Source organism: Streptopelia decaocto (genome assembly GCF_964273445.1).
Source record: "Streptopelia decaocto genome assembly, chromosome: 2".
NCBI lineage: Eukaryota > Metazoa > Chordata > Aves > Columbiformes > Columbidae > Streptopelia > Streptopelia decaocto.
In genome coordinates, this window is record NC_138655.1 from 1,905,705 (window position 1) to 1,930,889 (window position 25,185).

At 48.5% G+C, this 25,185-nt stretch overlaps 1 protein-coding gene across 1 annotated transcript in view; it reads left to right on the forward strand.

Moving 5' to 3' along the window:
* Positions 1 to 25,185, forward strand: part of ZC3H3 (zinc finger CCCH-type containing 3) — a 202,674-nt gene that overhangs the window by 155,434 nt on the left and 22,055 nt on the right. Inside the window, exons 7-9 of the mRNA XM_082047074.1 lie at positions 2,636 to 2,791; positions 7,585 to 7,654; positions 15,419 to 15,550. Of these exons, the coding sequence (XP_081903200.1) occupies positions 2,636 to 2,791; positions 7,585 to 7,654; positions 15,419 to 15,550 (358 nt within the window). The remainder of the gene's footprint in view (positions 1 to 2,635; positions 2,792 to 7,584; positions 7,655 to 15,418; positions 15,551 to 25,185) is intronic.

The following is a 25,185-nucleotide window of genomic DNA, read 5'->3' on the forward strand; positions in this document are numbered from 1 at the left end:
TGTTCCAGATGTCGCTATACAGACGTAATGCCACATTCTAGCTATATTTTATCATATCCTCCCGCTAATATCAAGTAATTTAAAATGTGCCATCGGAGTTAATTGCTGATGGAGTCCAACCTGCAAATGTTCTCTGTGCAAATCAACATGGCCGGTGGCCTGGCCGGGTATCACAAGTAGCCGAAGTGTTGACTATGGGAAAACGCTCTTTCAATATCATAATTTCAGCAAAAAATATATTATATTTGTAATTATTTATTATGCCATGTCACCGCTTGCCTTGCATTGGCCTTGGAAGCACCTCAGGTACCAAGAAACAATTTATGGTGGGGCTTGGTGTCCCCCCAGCCATTTGTAATGGAAGAAGTGATGGCATTTCTGATACTGAAATGGGGCTTTGGCTGTGCAAAGTTCTCTTTTTCTTGTTTAATTTTAACTTAAGAACTGCAGACAACCAATAATTATAAAAGTAAAAATGTGCTTTCCCCCATAAATAGTTTCCTTGAGTGAGTATTTATCATGGGCAATGCTGCTGTGACCCTTAGACCTGTGGTTCTTGCACCAAGAGGCCGATCACTGTGGAAATACATTAATATTACAGAATATTTCTATATTATACATATAATAAAAATAATTTTATATGTATATATTTATTCTTAGTCTCTAAGGAAGCAATGAATACAACTACCCAGAGAACTGAAGGTGAGCAGCTTTTGTTTGCCCATCCAGAGCACTGTGTCCTCTTCAAACTTGAGTTGGCCGTGCTCTACCATCTAATTATCTTCTCAAAGAGATCAAACGTGCCCTCCGTGGTGTCACATTTCCCCAGATCTCAACGTTTCCCATCTTCCTCCTGGTCTCGTACATCTCCATAGCTGTTGGGACCTTTTCAACTGGAAGCTTGTGCAAAATGCGTGCTAAGCAACTTCTGATATCCTTACCTAACCTCTAGTGGTACCAGGCAATTAATAGCGAGTTTTCCTGATATTTGGTGTTACCCAGCAAGAGAGAGGATGTTTTCTGCCTCACCGTGTTCCCCAAAACTGTGGGAAGGTCTCTCCATGCTCATAAAATCATTGGAGAGAATTGCAGTTATGGAGGTGGGAAGGGATCTCTGGAGAGCTCTGTCCTTCCTCCCACCTCAGAGGACCATGTCCTTCTAACGTCTCTCTCTGAGAAGCTCTGGTTCTACCTTCTCTGCACCATCCCATGAAGAAGTCACAGAGGACAGTAAGATCCCCCTTGGCGTTCTCCTTGCTGGACAGATCACACACAGAATCACAGAATGTCAGGGGTTGGAAGGGACCTGGAAAGCTCATCCAGTGCAATCCCCCCATGGAGCAGGAACACCTAGCTGAGGTTCCACAGGAAGGTGTCCAGGCGGGTTGGAATGTCTGCACAGAAGGAGACTCCACAATGTCCCTGGGCAGCCTGGGCCAGGCTCTGCCACCCTCACTTGGAAGAAGTTTCTTCTCCTCACACGGGAGATGCTCCATTCCATTTGGCATCTTTGTTGCCCTGTACTGGACTCTCTCCAGCAGTTCCCTGTCCTGCTGGAACTGAGGGGCCACAACTGGACACAAGATTCCAGGTGTGGTCTCCCCAGGGCAGAGCAGAGGGGCAGGAGAACCTCTCTGACCTACTGACCACCCCCTTCTAACCCACCCCAGGTACCATTGGCCTTCCTGGCCACAAGGGCCCAGTGCCGGCTCATGTTATCCTGCTGTCCCCAGGACCCCCAGGTCCCTTTCCCCTACGCTGCTCTCTAATAGGTCATTCCCCAACTTATACTGGAACCTGGGGTTGTTCCTGCCCAGATTCAAGACTCTACACTTTCCCATGTTCTATTTCATTACATTTTTCCCTGCCCAACTCTCCAGCCTGTCCAGGTCTCTGGATGGCAGCACAGCTTCCAGTGTCAGCCACTCCTCCCAGCTTGGTGTCATCAGCAAACTTGCTGATAGTCACTCTATTCCCTCATCCAAATCATTGATGAATATATTGAATAATACCGTCCCCAGCACTGCCCCTGAGGCACTGCACTGGATACAGGCCCCAACTGGACTCTGCCCCATTGACCACGACTCTCTGGCTTCTTCCCTTCAGCCAGTTCGCAGTCTAAATCAGCCTGTGGCCTCTTCTCAGATGTCCTGTGCTCCAGCCCCAACCATCTCGGTGGCCTCCACTGGACCCAGTGCCCAGTTGTGGTCTTGCAAGTGCCAAATAGAAGAGGTGGATCCCATCCCACATCCTCCCGGCTGCGTTCCTTCTCACACAGCCCACGCTGTGGTTGGTGTCATCACCACAAGGGCACCCGGTTGACTCCTTGGTGCTTTGTTGTCCCCCAGATCTTCTGCAGAGATGCTTTCCAGGCAGTTGATTACAACCTTTCCTCTAGATGTTCCCAGGGAAATTGGCCTCATCTTGCAGATTTTTAAAGATGCAGGGTAAAGTTGGCCAAAACATTAAAAAAAACTAAGAAGTTATGGCCCAGCAGGAATGTCCTGAATATCTCACTCTCTCTTCAAAGTCAAACTTGGGCTCCTGTGTCATTTCAGGTGCTGTTGTCTTGTCTTCTCATCGTTGTGTTGAAGTTGGGGTTGTTACCTGACCCTGTCTGTCTTTCTCCATTTAGCCGTGCCGTTCAGCGGAGTTTGGCCATCATTCGTCAAGCCAAGCAGAAGAAAAAGAAGAAGGAATATTGTATGTACTACAACCGCTTCGGCAAATGTAATCGCGGAGAGAGCTGCCCCTACATACACGATCCCGAGAAGGTGGCCGTCTGCACCAGGTATGGATGGACACAGCAACCACAGGCTTTGGGCCATCACAGAGTCACAGAACCACAGAGTGGTTGAGTTTGGAAGGGACCTCTGGAGATCATCCAGTCCAACCCACCTGCTAAAGCAGGGTCACCAGAGCAGATCACACAGGAAGATGTCCAGGCAGGTTTGAATGTCTCCAGAGAAGGAGACTCCACAACCTCTCTGGGCAGCCTGTTCCAGGCTCTGGCACCTCAAAGGAAAGAAGTTTCTCCTCATATTCAGATGGAAGCTCCTGTGCTTCAGTCTGTGCCTGTTGCCCTTCATCATTGGCCACGGTGGACTGGGCTATTGTTTGGTTTTTGTGCTTGTTCATAGAATCATTTTGGTTGGAAAAAAGCTTTAAGATGTATGGCCAGTAGGATTAGAGAAGTGACCATCCCCCTGTGCTGGGCACTGGGGAGGCCAAACCTTGAATCCTGGAGTCAGTTTTGGACCCTTCATACTAAGAAAGCCCTTGAGGTGCTGGAGCGAGTTGAGAGAAGGGAACGGAGCTGGTGAGGGGCTGGAGCACAAGTGTGATGGGAGCGGCTGAGGGACCTGGGGGGTTCATCTGGAGAACAGGAGCTGAGGGGAGACCTTCTGATCTCTGAACTGCCTGAAAGGAGCTTGGAGCATGGAGGGGGGTTGGGCTCTGCTCCCCAGGAACAAGCACCAGGAGCAGAGGAAATGGCTTCAAGTTGCGCCAGGGGAGGCTGAGGTTGGATCTGGGGAACAATTTCTTCCCCAAAGGGTTTTGGGGCATTGGAACAGGCTGCCCAGGGCAGTGGTGGAGTCACCATCCCTGGAGGGTTTGAACAGACATGGAGATGAGGTTCTCAGGGACATGGGTTAGTGCCAGTGTTGGGTTAACAGTTGGACTCAATGATCTTAAAGGTCTTTTCCAACCAAAATGATTCTATGATTCTACAGGATCATTGAGTCCAACTGTTCACCCAGCACTCTCAAGTCCACATGTGATACATCATATGATATTCCGCATGGAAACAACCTGATAGCAGAGATGTAAGACCACAAGGACAGCTGTTCTGGGTCAGGCCTAGGGTCTACGCAACCCCGTTGGGTTGGTAGATACCTACAGGATGAAGGCAAGACCAAGGACACTGAGAAGGACTCTTTCTCCTGACTGGGACCTCTCAACTTCTGGCATCCTGGAAGGTTGTTTTTTTTTCAATTACTAGAGGTTGCCACCAAACCATCATCATGTAACGGTCAACAGGGGGTTTTTTTGGTGAATTTATTTAGTCTTTTCTTTAACACATGGTATTTAGGGCCATGGGTTGCACAATTGAATTATGGACTGTTGGAAAAGTGTTTCGTTAACTGGCTGCTCGACTCCTGTATTGGGCACTTCCTCGCTTGTGGTTCTTGAGAAGGATGGAATAATCATTCTCTGATCACTTTCTAAGCACCATTTGTAGCTCTATAGTCCTCCTATTCCTGTCCAAACTTCCCAGAATGGAGAATCAAGGTCTATTTACTCTCTTCTTGTAATTTTTCCCTAAATTTATACAGCATTTTCCACCTATTAATGCTGATAATGTGTCGCACAACCAGCCTCCACATTAAATAGACACTTTTTGGTTGCTCTCCACAACCTATAGGGATTACAGAAATATTTATTTCACATTTTGGAGGTGGATATTGTCACCAGGACATATATGTCTAATAAATAACCTTTCATATCTTTGTACATTTAAAAATCAGAATAATGTTTTCAGAATTAGTAATAAGATCAAATCAGCATTTTTTTAATATAAGCAGAATAATAATCCTTCGTGATTTACTTGCTGCTGTCAGGTTGAGGATGCCATCGGTGTTTGCCAAGTGGAATTTTGAGGCTACAAATTTTAACCCATCCCCAAAGGGACCATCTGACTTAAAGGATTTTGTGGGTCCTGGGTGAGACGTGGTGCAGATGTTGGAGTCGTGCAGATCCGAGCTGGGTGACACGAGCGCATCATTTTCAGCATCATTTCTCAGATCCGCTCGGATCCGTGCAACAGGTCCGAATCCTTCAGCCCGTGACGCCGAGTAGCTCCGAGACTCGATAATTTATTACAGGAGGACTGATTCATGTTGCCAGCTCATTATACCTGCCCGACAGTTGATTAAACTATATTATTAGTCGTTCAAAAAGTGTAGAAAAGCCAACTCCGCTGATGAACTCCGTGAGTAATTTCTCCGTAAAATTGCTGCTGGGCTAGAAATCATTTGGAGGTTGCACAAAGCCTGATGGGAGACCATATAGGAGGGAAAGGTGGGGTTTTTTCAACTGATTTCACTTTTTCTCCTGTGACCATCCTCACCAGCACCGAAGCGTGTGTGTCCAAGGTATCAGGTCAGGATTTTTTCTGGTGACATAGAGGACAAGGGATAACGGCTACTGAGTCCTCACTTGACTCATTTCTGGCAATCAAATCTGGTCCTTGACATCTTTCAGGTCTTCATCCTGCCCCATTTCACAGAATCCCAGAATGTCAGGGGTTGGAAGGGACCTGGAAAGCTCATCCAGTCCAACCCCGCCCCGGAGCAGGAACACCCAGCTGAGGTTACACAGGAAGGTGTCCAGGCGGGTTGGAATGTCTGCAGAGAAGGAGACTCCACAACCTCCCTGGGCAGCCTGGGCCAGGCTCTGCCACCCTCACTGAGAAGAAGTTTTTTCTCAAATTTAAGTGGAACCTCCTGTGTTCCAGTTTGTACCCATTACTCCTTGTCCTATCATTGCTTGTCACCCAGAAGAGCCTGGTTCCATCCTCCTGACACTCACTATTTCCATATTGATCCCCAGCAATGAGTCCCCCCTCAGTGTCCTCTTGTCCAGCTCCAGAGCCCCAGCTCCCTCAGCCTTTCCTCACACGGGAGATGCTCCACTCCCTTCAGCATCTTGGTGGCTGCGCTGGACTCTCTCCAGCAGTTCCCTGTCCTGCTGGAACTGAGGGGCCACAACTGGACACAAGATTCCAGGTGTGGTCTCCCCAGGGCAGAGCAGAGGGGCAGGAGAACCTCTCTGACCTACTGACCACCCCCTTCTAATCCACCCCAGGTCCCATTGGCTTCCTGGCCACAAGGGCCCAGTGCTGGCTCATGGTCACCCTGCTGTCCCCAGGACCCCCAGGTCCCTTTCCCCTACGCTGCTCTCTAATAGGTCATTCCCCAACTTATACTGGAACCTGGGGTTGTTCCTGCCCAGATTCAAGACTCTACACTTGCCCTTGTTATATTTCATTACATTTTTCCCTGCCCAACTCTCCAGCCTGTCCAGGTCTCTGGGTGGCAGCACAGCTTCCAGTGTCAGCCACTCCTCCCATGAATCACCACCCCTTTCCATGAATCACTCGAGGACAAATCTGATTTATTCCAGGTCTTTTGTCTCCATACCATGGTGCCTACCAGCTCCAATCCCGTTCTTAGACTTTGTGTTATTTTCTCTTCATTTTCTCAGGCTGCTGTTGTTTTACGGTGTCCTTTATTTTGCAGATCTGCTGTTTTGAGGAGGTGCAAGTATTAATAGTTATGCCGTGATCGCAATCATCTGCAAAACTAGTTGCCATCAACCAGCTGGTTCTCGCATCTATATGTTCCCATTTATCCTTTGTTCATACCAATCTGAATTTGATTTTTTTTTTAATGAGTCTCTCCATGCTCGGCTCTAAATTTAACCAGATTTTATACATAAAGCTGGGGGTGTACTCTATGATCCAGAACTACCTGCAAGGTTAATAGACGTACCCCTGGACTCTGCTATTTGGGGAGTTCAGACCAGCGCTCTTCCCATGATAGCATGTTTACGTTATTAATCTGCTGTCACACTGGTAGCTCTTAGGAGAACTTCCAAGTCCAAAAATCCTTACATACCTTGAGATCTTGGTTTCTGTTGTGTGCCTGTCTCTGCTCCTCCGGGTTGTTGGCCACTCACACCTCCTGGTGCTTCATCCAGCATCTTCTCCCAAGTTGCAAGGGATAGGACAAGAGCAAACGGCCTCAAGTTGCACCAGGGGAGGTTTAGGTTGAATATTAGGGAAAAATGCTTCACAGAAGGGGTTGTTGGGCATTGGAACAGGCTGCCCAGGGCAGTGGTGGAGTCACCATCCCTGGAGGCGTTTAGATGAGGTTCTTAGGGACATGGGTTAGGGCCAGAGTGAGGTTGGACTTGATGATCCTGAAGGTCTCTTCCAACTGAAATGAAATGATTCTGTGTAATCAGGGCTCTAGGAAGGACCTTTCTTCTTCTGGGATCATCATCTACCGAGATTCTGTGGGACTACGGTGGGTCCTTGGGTTCCCTGATGGAGGGCATGGGAACAGAAATTAGCCTTGAAGATGCTAAGGCCTACCCATGAGAAAGATGGGAGTGAAGGAGTATCCGGAGATGTTAAGGATGTACCCTTGAGAGAGAAGGGAGTAAAAGAGTAACATCGATGATAGCAAAAATAGTCAAGGAGATGTTACTGCTGTAACTTGTAACCAATAGTGAAGAGACACATGAATTGGTAAAACTATAAAAATGCACTTGTGGCAATAAATGGCATCTACTACTTTCATCCTGGAAGAACTTGGTCTATGTCGTTTGTCCGTCTCAACCGCGACAAGATTCTTAGGAACATGATTTAGTGCCAGGGTTGGGTTAAAGGTTGGACTCGATGATCTTGAGGGTCTTTTCGAACCAAAACGATTCTATGATCCCTGAACCTCACGGTTTAAAACCGCAAGTTTTGTGACCCACCTCATGCTCAACCCTCTCCTTCTGGTGTATCAACAGGTTTCTCCGTGGCACGTGCAAGAAGACGGACGGGACCTGTTCGTTTTCCCACAAGGTGTCCAAAGACAAGGTCTGTACGGCTTCCCAATGAGCGCGTTGCGGCTCTACGAGCCCATCACCACCCCCTCGCGTGCTTCCAACAGAGTTCATTTGCAGTTTAATGGCCAAGCTGCTCAGGCTCATGATGGGTTTGTAAGAGCAGTGTGCGCCTCTTTGACCAGCGTGGTCAATGGGTAGATGAACCCATTAAGGAGTGGATTGGAAACCAGAGATCCTGGGGCTTCAAGGAGTGACGCGTGTTGGTTTAAGCAGCGCTTAAACTCCAAGGATTGGAGAGAAGGAGCACAGGAGTGGCATTTAGTTGCATCTAATCCTTAGCTACATCCATAGGATCACCCTTCCCTCTAAATCACCCTGTGCTGGTGTTGGAGGAGGATGATGTTTTAACATCCGAGAGCTTGGAGGTATAAATTACCCTTTCCGAAAAAGGTTTCTGCCAGGGTTTCAGTGCCTGGCAGAACAGCTTTTGAGTTCATCATCGTGTCCAGCCTTCTTGATGTATTCTGGCCTCTGAGGTTTTATTACACAGAGCAAGGTGGAAAAATAATTAGATTTTCTTTTAGTGATTACCAGTTGATGATTTAGCAGATTAACCTCCGTTGGGTGGCTGGGATCTCCGGTGGGACGTGGCTTTGGAGACCTCAAGCGTTGAAGCCGAGGTGAAGTTGGCGCCGAAGGTTTAAGTGTAACTGCGGGTTCTTTGCTGAGCTGGGTTGTGCTTCAAGCACATATTTACATTTCGGCTTTTTTGGATGGATTTGGAGGATCATTTCTCCGCTACAGACAATGGATCACACAAACAACAGCGATAAGGTTAATCCCACCGGGGTATTAAAGCGACAACCAGCGCGGTGTCACCACCTGGGGAGCGTTTGCTGTCAGCTCCGGTATCAAGGCTTTGCTGTTGGGATGGAGATGCCGGGAAGCGGGATGCAAACGATGACCGGTTTTCCCGGAGAAGCCTGTAAGTCTCAAGTCCTTCATCATGATGAGTCTACGACCCCCCCTTGGCTGGATTTTTGATGTGTCCTTTATCGAAAGCCGCTTGGTCGAAGCTTTCGCAGCTGTACCTGGGGCACGGCGGGGACCAGAGCTCACCCGAGCCGTGCTGGATCCAGAAATACTGCTTTTAATTACTCAACATTTGGTTATTTAATCCATGCACTGCGAATTGGCCTTATAGCACCTTTTTCTCCCCGCTCCCTTCGAGCATCACTGTCCTCCGTTCCTCATCCCCAGCATCGTGTAGGTAATTACAGCGCGATTACTGACCTGGAAAGGATTTAACCTGCGGGATGTCGGGACGGGACCTTTTCCTACAGCATTTGCCTTTGGGCAGGTGGATTTCTTGTCTCCTTTGCCTAAGGCATGTTCGCTGTCAGTGGGGAGCTCATAAGTTATCCTGGCAGCGAGCGGAGTCACTCCGAGCGAGCCGCAAAGCACCATATGTTTTTTACATGTATCTCTCTTCAGAGTCACTTAATCATGAGTATATAAAATAGAGAAGAGAGACCGGGGACAGCTGCAGTCTCTGACTTGTGGTGCGTCAAAGGAGGGATGGGAATGAGGATTGATAGAAGGAAAAAAGGGCTGGTTTGGGTTTGTTTTTTTTTCCTTCTTATAATATATAGTTAGACTTCAGAAATAAAGAAGCTGGCAGAGCGGTGGACGTGATCTCCCGTGACTTGAGTGAGGCATTTGACACAGTCTCCCACAGCATCCTCACAGCTGAACTGAGGGAGTGCGGGCTGGATGAGCGGGGAGTGATGTGACTGTGAACTGGCTGAAGGGAAGAAGCCAGAGAGTCGTGGTCAATGGGGCAGAGTCCAGTTGAGCCCTGTATCTAGTGCAGTGCCTCAGGGGGCAGTGCTGGGGCCGGGATTGTTCAATATATTCATCAATGATTTGGATGAGGGAATAGAGTGACTGTCAGCAAGTTTGCTGGTGACACCAAGCTGGGAGCAGTGGGTGACACTGGAAGCTGTGCTGCCATCAGAGACCTGGACAGGCTGGAGAGTTGGGCAGGGAGAAATTTAATGAAATATAACAAGGGCAAGTGTAGAGTCTTGAATCTGGGCAGGAACAACCCCAGGTTCCAGTATAAGTTGGGGAATGACCTATTAGAGAGCAGCGTAGGGGAAAGGGACCTGGGGGTCCTGGGGACAGCAGGGTGACCATGAGCCAGCACTGGGCCCTTGTGGCCAGGAAGCCAATGGGACCTGGGGTGGGTTAGAAGGGGGTGGTCAGTAGGTCAGAGAGGTTCTCCTGCCCCTCTACTCTGCCCTGGGGAGACCACACCTGGAATATTGTGTCCAGTTGTGGCCCCTCAGTTCCAGCAGGACAGGGAACTGCTGGAGAGAGTCCAGCGCAGCCACCAAGATGCTGAAGGGAGTGGAGCATCTCCCGTGTGAGGAAAGGCTGAGGGAGCTGGGGCTCTGGAGCTGGACAAGAGGACACTGAGGGGGGACTCATTAATGTTTACAGATATATAAAGGGGGAGTGTCAGGAGGATGGAGCCAGGCTCTTCTTGGTGACAACCAATGATAGGACAAGGGGTAATGGGTTCAAACTGGAACACAGGAGGTTCCACTTAAATTTGAGAAGAAACTTCTTCCTGGTGAGGGTGGCAGAGCCTAGCCCAGGCTGCCCATGGAGGTTGTGGAGTCTCCTTCTGTGCAGACATTCCAACCCGCCTGGACACCTTCCTGTGTAACCTCATCTGGGTGTTCCTGCTCCATGGGGGGATTGCAATGGATGAGTTTTCCAGGTCCCTTCCAATCCTTGACATTCTGGGATTCTGAGAAACGAGAAATCTTTGCCAAGGAACTGGCCGCTGGTATATCCAGAATTGTTATAATTAGTGCAGATTTGGAGTAGATTTGGCGCGAGCGACTTCTTTTCACCTGAGTGAGCGACGTCCAAGTGCTAACGGCAGCTCTGCCTGTGCGTCTGAGGTGAAGGATTGATATTTGTCCAGAAAGCTTGGAGCCGTTGGCTAATAAATTAAACAGTATTTCAGCAGGTGCTGGAGCTTGATTTTAGTCCCGAAGCAAAAACCTGGGTGACACTTTAGAGCTGGAGGTGGCCAAGGAGTCATTGCGGTTGGTGGTTTGGCCACCAAAGGACGCGGCGGTTCGATACAGATGGGTTTCTACCAACTGGTCTCGGTACCCAGGAATATTCCTCAACATGTTTAATTTGCTGGTGGAGATCTGGCCTCAGTTTCCCCTCCAGAAACACCTCCTCAAGGAGGACCTCAACCTTTTGGCTTCTGGACTCTGTTTTGGGTGGATAGAAGGAGAACGACGGCTGCAGCGTGACGTGGAAAACTCAACCTTTCCTCCTCAGCAGCACCTCACCGGTTAGGAATTAAGAATAATTATAATATCATCACGGTAATAAAACACAATTAAAAAGGAGTGAAGTCTCTTGCAGAAGAGCCACTTTGCCAATGGCGTTTTGGGGACAAAACCCCTGGGATGCAAGTTGGCTTCTGTCTGTTTCACTTTATTCCCCAGGAGTTCACCGCTACCAAAGCATCATCCAAACCCAAGCCGAGTCATTAAATTAACAAACCTCCAAACGAAGCAGGCAAGTGCCTTAGAAACAAATGCTTTTCTGGCCGTGCACCGTGGGGAAGGAGGGTGATTTTTCGCAGGATTAGGCACCCCCGGGGGGGTTAGTTCATAGGTCTCCGCTCACCACCTTGTCAGCATGAGCTCGGAAGAGAAACAACCTCCTCGGCGGAGCTGGAGCCTGTTTGCAGGGTGATTTATAGCTGCGGGGATGCTGCTGCCCAAAGCAAGAGGCGACTTTTGCTTTTCAGCTCCCGTCGCTCCCCGTTAACCCGCGTGATTACTGGCAAAGGTGGCGTCGGCCTCATTTATCAGCTGCGGAGAAGGGCAGGTGAAGCTGCTCAGCATTGGAAACCAGCGGTTGTGGGGTTTTTGGAGCGGATCCCGTCTCCTCCTCGGATGAAGGATGGGGGTTGGCTTGTTTTGGGCTATTTACATTGAGATTTTAATGCAATGAAGGATTTTCTATGTGTGGTTAATGTGGATACACCAACTGCTGCGGTTTGGGGGGTTCCTGGTTTTGCTGGTGCCCCATTAGTTGACTCTTAATTTCACTTTGTGGTTATAGGGTTGGGGGGGAACCCCACATCCTCCTCATCAGAGAAATTCAGGTTATTGTTATTTCATGGGAAGTCATTGGGGGTGGAGCTCAGTCCAGGAGGTGAAGGACCAGGGGCTTGCAGGGCTTAGCTATTGATTTGAGGACAAACCTCTTGCTTAACCTGGGGGTGATCCCGTGCCTCAGTTTCTCCACTGAAAAATGGGGATAATCCCCTGTTTTACATGGGAAAGCTGCATGGATTCAGCTGTCACAGCAGCGAGGAGCTTTTGCCCATCCTAAGCAACAAAACCCTTGCTCCAAGTTGCTCAAGTTGCGCCAAGGGAGGTTTAGATTGGATATTAGGAACAATTTCTTCCCAGAAAGGGCTGTTGGGCATTGGAACAGGCTGCCCAGGGCAGTGGTGGAGTCACCATCCCTAGAGGGTTGAACAGATGGAGATGAGGTTCTCAGGGACATGGGGCAGTGGGTTAATGGTTGGACTCAATCTTCAGGGTCTTTTCCAGCCAAAATGATTCTATGACTCCAAGCAGAAGATGCTCTTGGGGACAGCGAGCTGCTCCAGATGGACACGATGCTTTGCAGATGCTTTCAAAAGCCAAACTACCCATCTGGCAATGGAAAAAGGAGCCTGGAGGAGAGGGAAGGCTGGTGGCTGTGGATTTTTGTCTTGGAGGGGATGGAGCATCTATCAAAGTGGGAATCTCTCCATGACAGGGCAGAGCCGCCGTCACATCGCGATATTTGAGAGCAACCGGTGAATGTGAATGAATGGGTTTGTGAGCGAAGGTTAGCGAGAGGCGAGGACTCGGGCAACCACCCGCTGCTGCTACAACAGCTTTTCCCCTTGAGGAGCTCGGCAAAGAATCAGCATTTTTCTCCCTAATAGAGCTTCAAAACTCTGTTGTGAGCAATTTGGAAATTCACGTTGAGTTTCGGGTTCATTAGCCGCCGCCTCCAAAGCGTGTACATAGTCAAAGCTGTCTAATACGGACGCACCGCACCAGTGCCTTGAATTAATGTTATTGTTATTTGTGTGGACGTAGTGGGGTGCAAACAAGGTTAATTGAAATGAGAGTGCTGCTTCCTCTTGATAATGGCTCAGGCTTGACAGCTAGGAGGAGTTTATTTTTGTAGAAGAGCTGCCTTTATTATCCCTTTTTATTAGAGCTAATTTGGGCTCTATATCAAAAACTACATTAAGGGAATCATTTACGGTCACACCACCACCACCAAAAAAGATAGCCCCAGAGCCCTGTCCTTTATGTTAATGTCTGCAGTTAAAAGACAATTAAAAATAAACTCTTCTCTTTTAAAGCACCCTTTGTTTTCTTTCTTCTCCGCTTCCCCCTCCTCCTCCTGATTTCTCTCTTTGCCTCAAGTGAGCCCATTTAGTTAAAACCCTCATGTGCCCTTCAGGGAAAGGGATTTTTTCCAGATAAACGTCAGCGGTGGTTATTGTGGGATTGTAAATATTAGTTTGGGGACGCTCCAACCGTCAGGACCAAGATGCTGCCAGTGAATGGAGGGATTGATACTGCGCTGGTCCGTAAGGAAATTCGGCGCATAGACGAGCAAAAAGGGATCGAGCAGGAGGAGCCGGATCGTCGTGACGGCTTCGGGAAACTCGTGTTCCCGTCCGCTGCTGCTTAGTCGGGTCAGGAAGTTGCCTGCGGTAGCCGGTGAGTTAAGGATGCTGAAATATCGCAGCAGGCGGGTAATCTGTTTTTAATTATAACGGCTGGCAGAAGGTGAAGTTTGTGGGTGGAGGATGATGAGGATCCTCGCTCGTTTGCTTTTCCTCGTCTCGGCTGTTGTGCTGCTAAGGCTCAGGAGCGGTGGGAGTGGGGCTGTGCTCCGTGGGTGAGACCGCGCTCGGGTTCTCCTCCTCTTTTCCCTCCCTCTTGTAACATACCTCATGGAATATCCCTCTTGGAACACTCCTCCTGGAACATCCCTCCTGGGACATCCCTCCTGGGCTACGAAGCTGGCGAAGGGTTTGGAGGGGAAGCCGTATGAGGAGCAGCTGAAGTCACTGGGTTTGTTCAGCCTGGAGAAGAGGAGACTAAGAGGAGACCTCATGGGGGTTACGGCTTCCTCACAAGGGGAGGAGGATGGGCAGGTGCTGATCTCTTCTCTTTAGTGACCAATGACAGTACCCAACGGAATGACAGGAAGATGTGCCGAGGAGATTTAGGTTGGACATTAGGAAAAGGTTCTTCACCCAGAGGGTGCTGGACACTGAACAGGCTCCCCAGGGAGGTGTCACAGCCCAACCTGACAGTGTTCAAGAGGAGACTGGACAACGTCCTCAGACACATGGTGTGACCTGTGGGGTTGTCCTGTGCAGGGACAAGAGTTGGACTCGATGGTCCTTGTGGGTCCCTTCCAGCTGAGGACATTCTATGATTCAATGATCCCTTGTGGAACATCCCTCCTGGAGCATTCTTATACATGGAATTAACAATTAACTAATCAACACTTAAAGAACTCACACTTAAAGACTTCAAGAGCTAACAGAGAGCTAACTCTTAGCCCACATCACTATTGCCTAGCCTTGCTTAGCTTTGTGTAACTTATTGTACGAGAAACAGGAGTTCGCTGATGCCTTGCAAAGATAAAAATCCTTGGGTACATCCTTGGGTGAACTAGATAACAGAAACTTGGGCACAGGACAGGAGATACGCCAGTTTTAACCAGCTCAGCAGTCTGAGTCCCAACCAACTCATCACAGTGGACCAAAGGCGACCATGTACAGAGAAGGGGACCTGGGTTCATGATCACTGCGCAGCTGCAACCAGGAGGAGCTGGAGGTGGAGACTATGGAAGTGGTCTCCTGGAACTCATTGTAATAAGAACCATCCCCTTGGGGACAGGTTATGAATATGTATAGGCGTTCCTAAAGCTGTCATGAATATATAACACTTTACTGCATTTAACCAAGCTCACAGCTACTGAAAATTTACACACATCTTGGGTGGAGTTATCCCCCGTGTGTCCGGCACCGTGTAAATACATCTTCTTTACAATCTCAAGGGTAGTAGGGTCATTTCAGCACCTCAGTTCCTTGCGGAACATCCCTCCTGGGACATCCCTCATGGAGCATCCCTCATGGATCATCCCTCCTCCAGCGCCCCGGGACGTGTTCCCATCACATCTCTCCTTGGGAAGGGTGTTCTTGGTCCTTGTCCGTGTGACAATATATTCACCTTAGTGCCTTTTGCCCCTTCTTTCCTCTTCAAGGTTAGTTGGGAGCATCAGTAGGAGATGAACCTGCCACATGCACCGTGCCAGCAAAGCCCCCGTGATACATTATGATTCCCCCATCCTTTCTCATGCCGTACAGAGCCTGTTTTCTTTCTGCTGGCAGTTTCATGCTTTCCGCCCTCACTCCAGCATCCTGAAGGATGCTAATGCAAGCGTGTTCACCCCCCTGTGCATATATACGCTGGGACCACGGAATGTCCAAGAGCTGCATTGCAAAAGAAGAGCTAAAAATACCCCTGGGATCAGCAGCTGGCAAAAGGCTTATATTTATTTTACACGTGTCACGGTTTTATTTCAGTTCTGGGGGTTGGAATGGCTCCTTATCACATGTAGGGGGGAGCACTAATGTATTTCTCATCTTCTGCCCTTGCAGATGCCGGTGTGCTCCTACTTCTTGAAGGGGATCTGCAGCAACAGCAACTGTCCCTACAGCCACGTCTATGTGTCCAGGAAGGCAGAAATATGCCAGGATTTCCTCAAAGGCTATTGCCCCATGGGAGAAAAGGTAAAGAGGGGACCAAGCTCTTGGGGTCCTGGGCTGAATGCGCCTTTGCTGAAGCCACAAGCTGTTTTTCACGCGAGCTGCGGCACCGAAGCTGCTGAACACCCGGGTGTGATGAGCAGCAGCCCTGTGCCTTTCCAAAGGGTGACAGGCAAAGTGGTTTGGTTGCTTTGCAGGCAGCAATAAAAGAAAGGAAACAAATCTAAGGTTGTAGCTTGCAAACGTTGTGCCAGACGTTCCCCAGGAGAAGCTTCCCTGGGTTGCCCTGAAAACCGCTTAGTTAAGTAGGGGAGAAACGAAGGAAAAGGCTTATAAGTCCCTGGTTTACCTAGAAGAAACACAGATATTTTAAGCATATTTTGCATGCTGGCTCCATAACGGGTTAAAACTTGAGCCTTAGATCTTGTAGCTCAGTCTTAGCAGTAACTGAGCCTCAAGCTGTGCCTAATTATGTACCTGGGGGCTTTGTGGAGCCCACCTCCAGCTCTTGGGGGTCTTCTGCTTTAGATCAATGCAATGAAGACCAACAGGGACTTGATGTGCACCCTGAGCAGAGTTGTAACCTCGTCCATGAGCTTACAGCACCCCATGTAACACACAGAGCTCAAGAGCCAGCAGCTTTCCTGGAGCGGGACCTGGTTTTCAAAAGGCATTTTAGGGCTGTTACATGCCAAAAAAAAGGAATTTTGAGGTTTATCTGACATCTTGTGGCTCCTCACTTCTTTGGTAAGAGAAGCAGATGGCAGCAAACTTGGTTCCTTGGTGCGGAGCCACGCTGGAGGATCTCACCTCTCCTTGTTTCTTGGCTAAGGGAATCAAAACTACCATCCTATCTGACTCCTCTTGGCTGTTTTCTATTAATTTAGGAATATTTTTGCCTCTTAGTGTGAACCACTCTTTCATTAATAAAGCACATGGTTTTCTTTTGGGTCCCATGACCAAGATACGGGCCACCTTCGCTTGGTTTCTCCAACTGCCATCTCAAACTTACGAGAGCAGCGATGCTGTCAGATCAGAGTCCCCAAACAGCTGTAGTTCAGAAGGGGCAGCCAGTCAATTTGCCATGAGGTTTGAACAAGGCAAAGGTGGACTCTGAGATTTACGGAGGTGATGCTGCTTCTCCCAAGTAACAAGTGATAGGACAAGAGGAAATGGCCTCAAGTTGCACCAGGAGAGGTTTAGATTGGATATTAGGAACAATTTCTTCCCAGAAAGGGCTCTTGGGCATTGGAACAGGCTGCCCAGGGCAGTGGTGGAGTCACCATCCCTGGAGGGTTGAACAGACATGGAGATGAGGTTCTCAGGGACATGGGTTAGTGCCAGGGGTGGGTTAATGGTTGGACTTGATGATCTTGAGGGTCTTTTCCAACCAAAATGGTTCTGTGATTTTTCTGAAAAGCTATCAGGCTTTTCTCTTCTGGGGTGGATTATGGGGTGGGATTTCTGCTCATCCTTTGACCATTGTGGCCAGCAGGTCAAGGGAGGGGATTCTGCCCCTGTGCCCCCATGTCCTGGGCCCCCCAAGCTCTGCATCCAGCTCTGCGGTCCCAGCACCAGCCAGACATGGAGCTGTTGGAGCGGGACAGAGGAGGGACATGGGAATGGGCCGAGGGCTGAACAGCTCTGGGGAAAAAGGCTGAGAGAGCTGGGGGTTCAGCCTGGGGAGGAGAAGCTCCGGGGAGACCTTCTTGTGGCCTTAAAATATTTAAAGGGGGTTTATAAGAAAGGTGGGGACAGACTTTTTAATGAGGTCTGTAGTGATAGGACAAGGGGTGATGAGTTTAAACTAAAGAAGGGGAGATTCAGGATGGACATAAGGATGAAATTTTTGCCCCTGATGGTAATAAAACACCGGCCCAGGTTGGCCAGAGAGGTGGTGGGTGAACCATCCCTGGAGACATCCCAGGCCAGGCTGGACAGGGCTCTGAGCAACCTGAGCTGGTGAAGATGTCCCTGCTCATGGCAGGGGTGGCACTGGATGAGCTTTGAAGGTCCCTTCCAACCCAAACCATTCCATGATTCGATGATTTGCTGTGCATGGTTGGCCCATTTCTATGAGACCAACTGAAGGAGAGGACCCATCCTCTTCTCTCGGCCCGCTTTTCTCTGGGCAGTTTGCTGGTCACCTCTAGGATGTGTTGGATATGGAAGAAGACATCTATGAATGTCTTGTCCTGGCTTAGTTGAGCCGCTTCCATGAGCCAACAGCAAGAGAACAGGAGGACACAATTAAAGCCTTTTCCTTGAGCTGGAGACTCCAGGTACCACATTGAAAACACACCAGGACCTTTGCTTTAAATTGCCTTTTCAGCCAAAAAATTGAGCCACTAATGAAACAACCATTTTGTTTTCCTCAAGTCTGCCAGATTGCAGGGCGCCATCCCAAATACGCACCAGCGGGCCTATGGAACGGTGTTATTTTATAGCATTTACTAGAAAATGTGTGAATAAGTGTCTACCTAAGTATGGTTTTGCTTTGACTTTCTGCTCCTGGAATTTTCCAATTCCCTTGTGGTTTTGGCTGCTTTTCACTGGGGGAGTTCCTGGGATGAGCAGTTGAATGTTTGGATCCCCAAAGGGCTTTTCTCCATTGCTGAAGCTCTCGTTGATAGAGGAACAACCCAACATGTGAAGCCATAGCTGCTCAGCGCCCATCACCCCCAAAATCCAAACACACCAGCGGACGGTACCTTCTGTAAGGCAAACCCATCCATTCCTGCGGAAAAACTGCTACAGAGCAAAAAAACAGGCGAAAGGGGAAAAAAAGCCCAAAGTGAGAACTTTAGGAAAGCAGGACATCAGCAAGAGTGGAGGGAAAGGCTAATAAATTAGTCTGTGCCTAATTACTTTTTGCGGCGGCGTGTGGAGGAGACTGCGTGCAGGATAAACGTTTCCTCCGAAGGAAAACACGGGCATCCTGCCGCCTCCGTCCAGCTCAGCACCAGCCACGCAGGCAGGGTCCCTACAATTATCTTTAAAATATTCCAATTTAAATGAAAATATAAAAGAGATATTTAGAATATTTATTCTATTAGTAAAAGTGCTTACCGTGTCACTTTTAGCGTGTCAGAAAAGCATTCTCCTACAGATGATGGATAGCAGCCTGTAATTATATATGGGGAGAAATTGCTGAGCGGGCCATATTTAACTGGGGAGGAGAAATACCAGCTTGGGCCATTAAGGGTTAATTTTATTCTCTAAATAATATAAAAAGTGCTGAGTCCGTTCCTTTGCTCAAAGTAGAAAGTCCTCAAATGGACCCCGGAGAGTTTATAATATTCTACTGAATCAAGTAAAAATGTTAACCTTGCTTCATAAAACGATGGCTTGTTAAAGATGCACAGTCCCTTTTCTTTTGAATAATTTAGGACGGGAGTAAATCTTCTCTCGTTCTGCTTTTCCCTGTCCGAGGAACGTCTGCCCGCGGTCTGAACCGCGAAAGGCGCAGACGGCAAAGGTGTATGATGCCAACGTAGCATCCTCGGAGGAAAAACTCAAACGAGGATGGCCGGTAATTAGGAATTTAGGTTGTTTAGTGCTGGAGTTTGGCACACTGGGCTCTTCTCCCCCTTGTGTTTTCCTCTCTGTGCTCCCCCGAAGAAGCACGATTTCTTTTATCAGACCTTCATAAAAAATGTCCATTATTATCCATAATTTATGACGTGTCGTTTGCAGTGTTGCCTCTTAAGTACTTTCTAGATGTCTTGCAGGATGCTCAGGCCGCGTTGATCGGCCTTTGACCCATCCGATGGGCTGTAACTCCAGCTGTGCGAGCTCTTTCTCCAAACGATGCCGAGACTGGTCTGCTCTGCCTTCATCAGGAACTTAGAACAAGGGAGAAAGCTTTAATTTTGTGTTCCCAAGTCCCTTTTTCAGGAACGTAGACTCTAGAGGGCAAAGGTCCTTCCACTCTTCCTCTACAACAGCATGACTACGTCCTTCATTAAGAGAACGTTATCCCAAATATTAATCATTTTCAGGTAGTAGAGCCGGAACTTTGATTTCCAGCATCCTCACCCGTTCCTTGGTCATGGGTTGAGAAGTTTCTCCAACCTGTGTATTTGCACATTGACCTACAGCTTCCTAAAGGGAGTGGAGGAACCTGCAAGTTCAGCTTGGTGAAGAAGTTGGTGAAATACGGCTCAGAATAACTGCAGTTGAATCATCTCTAAACACATCATATATGTCTTAGTGAAAGCCACAAAGAGATGCCCACTGTGGAAATCTCCCTGACATCTTGCCTGGAGCTCCCTGACCTTCTCCGGCACCATGAAACAGTCACGCTGGGTGAGGCTGGTCCCTCTGGGCTGGTCACCTGCGCTGGAGGAAGCCTTAAGGGGGAAGTGGGAAGAGAGAGAGAAATTGGGGCCTCTTGCAGGTGCTCCCCAGGGTTTTCCGAAGACATTTTGATGAGCTGCTCTACGGTAAAAGCTCTTCTCTAGTTCCCCGTTCTTCTTCCCATACGGGTCGTAGTGCCTATGTCTCAATTTGAGGCACAAGTTCTCTGGGAGAGGATGGGGTGAGGCTGCTGGGCACAAGGGATGAGGTAGCAGCACTATCAAGTGAAGCCACGGTAGCACAGAATCATAGAATCTGTTTGGTTGGATCATAGACTTGGTTGGATCAAATCATCATGTCCAACCATTAAGCCAACTCTGGCATGAAACCATGTCCTTAAGAACCTCATCTACACATCTTGTAAACCCCTCCAGGGATGGTGACTCCACCACTGCCCTGGGCAGCCTGTTCCAATGCCCGACAACTCTTTGGGCAAGAAATTGTTCTCAAGATTCAATCTAAACTTCTCTGGCACAACCTGAGGCTGTTTCCTCTCATCTGTTTCTGCCAAGCTGCTCTCATTCCTGTGCCCGTGCTTGGCTCCTGAAAAAATACCCAATAATACAAAATAATATGAAATAATAACCAGCCCAAAGGAGCTCGTAGGGTGATAATATCCATGTTAGGTCGGGCAGCTGTTGTGATGTATGATCATAGAATCATAGAATGTCCTGAGTTGAAAGGGACCCACAAGGATCATTGAGTCCAACTCCTGTCCCTGCACAGGACAACCTGAAAATTCACACCGTGTGTCTGAGGACGTTGTCTGGTCTCTTATTGAACACTGTGAGGCTTGGGGCCATGACGCATCCCTGGGGATCTTGTTCCAGTGCTCCAGCACCCGCCTTTTCCTAATGTCCAACATAATATCCATCGCATGGTTGATCGCCAGCCATGGGCTGAGATGGCAGTGTGGCTGAGAGCTTGGACCTGGGAATTACAGCAAGCACTTGTGTCACATCTATAGGTGACCCCAAGGATCAAGATTTGCTTGACAGGCACAAAACATGACTTGCTGGAGAATAAACTGTATTTGGAAGAATCGTGGCTGAGGCAGGTTGTGGTGCTGCCGTCCTCCAGCTCTCGCAGCGTGTCGGAGCAAAGGCAAGCGAGTCAGCCCGGTCCCCTCTTAACTGCTGCATCTGTAAAATTGTTTTGTATTAAATAAGCTTTTCCCCCACGGTGTACATTAACGAGCGCGCCGCATTAAATACTTCTCTTCGTATCGTTTCCATCAGCTGCCTTGAAGCCTGTGGGTAAATTCTTCCCCCGTGGGGACTATTAAGCAGTAAGACGCGGTGAGATTAAACAACGAGGCTACGGTGAAAATGCACGGGGAGATGTACTGGAATAAATCATGGGGAAAGGGGGGCTCTGTGCTCCAGTGTTTGCCGGCAACACATCGCTCTGGGGTATGAATGACCTGCCCTGTCCCTGCCGATGGAGCTTGACCAGAGAACCTGCCATCACAGCAGGGATGCTCATGGTTGACCTTCACTGAAACAGCCTGATAGACTCCTAAAATCCATCTTTTTGCTCCTGCTGAGTTGCTCATCCAACAGCATTTCACCAGAGCTTTGATTTACTGGATCAGGTTGCCCAGAGAGGTGGTGGATGCCCCATCCTTGGAGACATCCCAGGCCAGGCTGGACGGGGCTCCAAGCAACCTGAGCTGGTGAAGATGTCCCTGCTCATGGCAGGGGTGGCACTGGATGAGCTTTGAAGGTCCCTTCCAACCCAAACTATTCTGTGATTCTGTGATTTACAGCTTATCCACGTAAAATATCAGCAATGCTCATAGCGGCAGGGGCAGGTCTGGTCAGCACACGCTGCCTGAGGAAGTGCCGCTTCCTTAGGAAACATCATTTTCTGTCCCCAGATGTAGTTGTGGTATCTTTCACAGTGGCAGCTGCTTGATTTTTCTGCAGAAAACTTAAACACGGGGACTTTTTCTTAGCCGATGCCTTGTTCTCATTTGCGTTTCTCTGGTCTCATGACACGTTAGGTTGGTTATTTTCTTCTTTTCTGGTTGAAGTTTAACAGGTTCCCACCATAAGCTTATTTCATGTGTCTAATACATTAAATTTAACACATTTCTTTAGGAAAACGCACATCAGCTGTGCTAGCACCACCCAACAGTTACATGTCTTTGGGTTCGGTTCGCGACGGAGAGCGGCAGCCTGAGGTCCTTGTTCCCCTTAATCTGTTATCACAGAATGGTGAAGATCAACACCATTCATATTGCATATTCTCAGCTGATTTTTGTTGTTTGCTGGGTAAAACATCATAGTTTTTTTTTTCTCACAGACAAAAGCCATCAGATGTTGGTCTTTCGGGGTCTTTCTTCCCCTTCCTTTGGTTCCAGGTTGACCTCCAGCCAGGTTGCCTTTGTGTTGAGCATGTAGAGTCGTCAAGGAGCCCATGCACATTCATCAGTGTAGCTGCTGGCTGATTCCCAGCTCTGTAATTACCCTCAACGTCCATCTTTCATCAGATCATAGAATGGGTTGGGTTGGGTTGGGTTGGGTTGGGTTGGGTTGGGAGGGACCTTTGAAGACCATCCAGTCCAAACCTGGCCATGAGCAGGGACTTCTTCACCCAAATCAGGTTGCTTAGAGCCCCGATCAGCCTGGCCTGGGATGTCTCCAGGGATGGTTCATCCACCACCTCTTTGGGCAACCTGGGCCAGGCTCTCACCACCATCATCATAAAAATGTTCTTCTTTAATGTCCAATCCAAACCTACCCTCTTTCAGGTTAAAACTGTTGCGCTGTCCTCTTGCTGGTAAAAAATCTCTCTCCGTCTTTCTTAGAAACCCTCTTTCCATATTGAAAGACCACAATAAGGTTGTCCCGGAGCCTCTTCTTCTCTAGGTTTCTCCAACCCCAGCTCTCTCAGTCTTTCTTCCAAGGAGAGGTGTTCCAGCCTCCTGATCAACCTGGACTTCTGTCCAAGGTGGTCGTGGTGGCCACCACAGAACCCATCACCTATGGTGTGGAGATAAAGGATGCTGGCTTTGCTGGGCAGTGGGGCAGCCCCTTGTGTAGGAGAGGGGATTTGTGGATTACCTTCTCCCATCGTTCAGAAATAGCTGATGGCAAGCACTGCGTTTGATAGCTCTTTTATAGTCCACTGCAGCTGTATGAAAATCAATGACAATAGCAACTTCACTTCATTTATCTTTTATTTTAGCTCTGCTTGACAGATGTTTTCTGGGTGCTAGAGTTGCCTGCTTGATTTTGTTTTATTCCTATAATGTGTAGTAGAAATCTTCAGTCGACAAACTGATTACTAAGTAAAACGTTTATTAAAAAAAATAATAGTGAGACTTAGTAATGAGTCTGCTCATAAAATCCCCCTGTACTGGGCACTGGTTAAGCCAGTCCTTGAATCCTGGGGTCAGTTTTGGGCCCCTCACAACAAAAAAGCCCTTGAGGTGCTGGAGCGAGTTGAGAGAAGGGAACGGAGCTGGTGAGGGGCTGGAGCACAAGTGTGATGGGAGCGGCTGAGGGACCTGGGGGGTTCATCTGGAGAACAGGAGCTGAGGGGAGACCTTCTGATCTCTGAACTGCCTGAAAGGAGCTTGGAGCATGGAGGGGGTTGGTCTCTTCTCCCAAGTAAAAAGTGATAGGAAACGGCCAAGAAGAGGAAACGGCCTCAATTTGCACCAGGGGAGGTTGAGGTTGGATCTGGGGAACAATTTCTTCCCCAAAGGGCTGTTGGGCATTGGAACAGGCTGCCCAGGGCAGTGGTGGAGTCACCAGCCCTGGAGGGTTGGACAGACCAGAGGTGAGGTTCTCAGGGACATGGGGTAGTGCCAGTGTTGGGTTAATGGTTGGACTGGATGATTTGGAGTGTCTCTTCCAAGCACAATGATTCTATGTTTCTCTGTCTCTATGGATGGTGGCCAAGCTGGATTTGAGCAGACTGAGCTCTGTCTGGGTTTGCTCTATGGGGATGTTGAGTCTTTGTCCATCTCCTCTGAGTGACAAGGGCCGAACTACTGGTAGTGATAAATCTCAGTACTTGCAATGGGAGTTTTCTGTTGAAAATGCTTCGTAGCCTGCAGAGAAGGTTTAAAACTCATCAACTTTCTTCCATGCCTGATCCTACCCATGTATCGCTGTGGAAATCTTTGTGGGTTTCCAGTTGCATCTTATTTACCGTACTCCGTAATGGCATAATGAACGTTCTTATTGCTACTTTAATTTAACTGTAGTATCTTCAACAGCATTCAGATGCTTAAGTTAAAGATGTTGCTTATCAGTGCAAACTTGAACTGCTTAATAGCCTGGACTACGTGATGATAGTGCCGATAATACTGGTCTGCAATTTTCTCTCTTAATATCTTTGTAGAAGAAGGTGCGTTCCCAAACATGAAAATTAGGAAGTTTAAGGGAAAAGCAGTCACTGAATCATGGGTATAAAGTGGGAATATACTGATGAGGAAGAGAGTTCTTGATTTCAACCTGAACTTCTGTACAGATGAAGGCAAAGAAGAGCAGATTTCATCTTATTTCCCATACTGGAATCTCCCTTCGTTCCCATCTGTTCTCCGTGGTCAGACGGTCTCTGCGTCCCATGCGTAGTGGGTGACACCTTCCCTGAGCCACCTGGAATTATGTATGTGGTGGAGCCCCCGTCATCATCCCTGATACAAGTGACTCTGTAGAGGATGTTCAGTGGGTGTCTGGCTGGCTCCATCCCCACCAGTGATGATTTGGGGTTGGAAATTACCATCGATAGGTTCACCACATGAAACTGGGTCAATCGTGACTTTAGGACGTGATGGATGAGATTGTGAGAATCTCTGATGGAAACTGGTTCGTCAACGAAGAAGTGCAGGGAATGCCTGAATGCTGCAGATGTTCCCGTGCAGGGCTGAGTGCTGATCTTTGCTCTTTCGTTTGGGATTCACCTTTTGGGTGTCCACATCCAAAGTGTCACAGTCAATGGATCACTGTCCAAGAGGAAACCAGTACCAACTGGTGTCTCTTAGGAGTCTGTACGGGGATTAATACTATTTGATGTCTTCATCAATGACACAGATAGTGGGATTGAGCGCACCCTCAGCAAGTCTTCAGGTGACACCAAGCTGAGCAGTGCCGTTGATTCCTTTGAGGGACGGGATCTATCCAGAGAGACCTTGATAGGCCAGAGGAGTGAGCCTATGTGAACGTTCTGAAGATCAACAAGGCCAAGTGCAAAGTCCTGCATGTGGGTCGGGACAACCCCTGGTATCAACACAGGCTGGGGGATGGATGGATGGATGGATGGATGGATGGATGGAGAGCAGGACT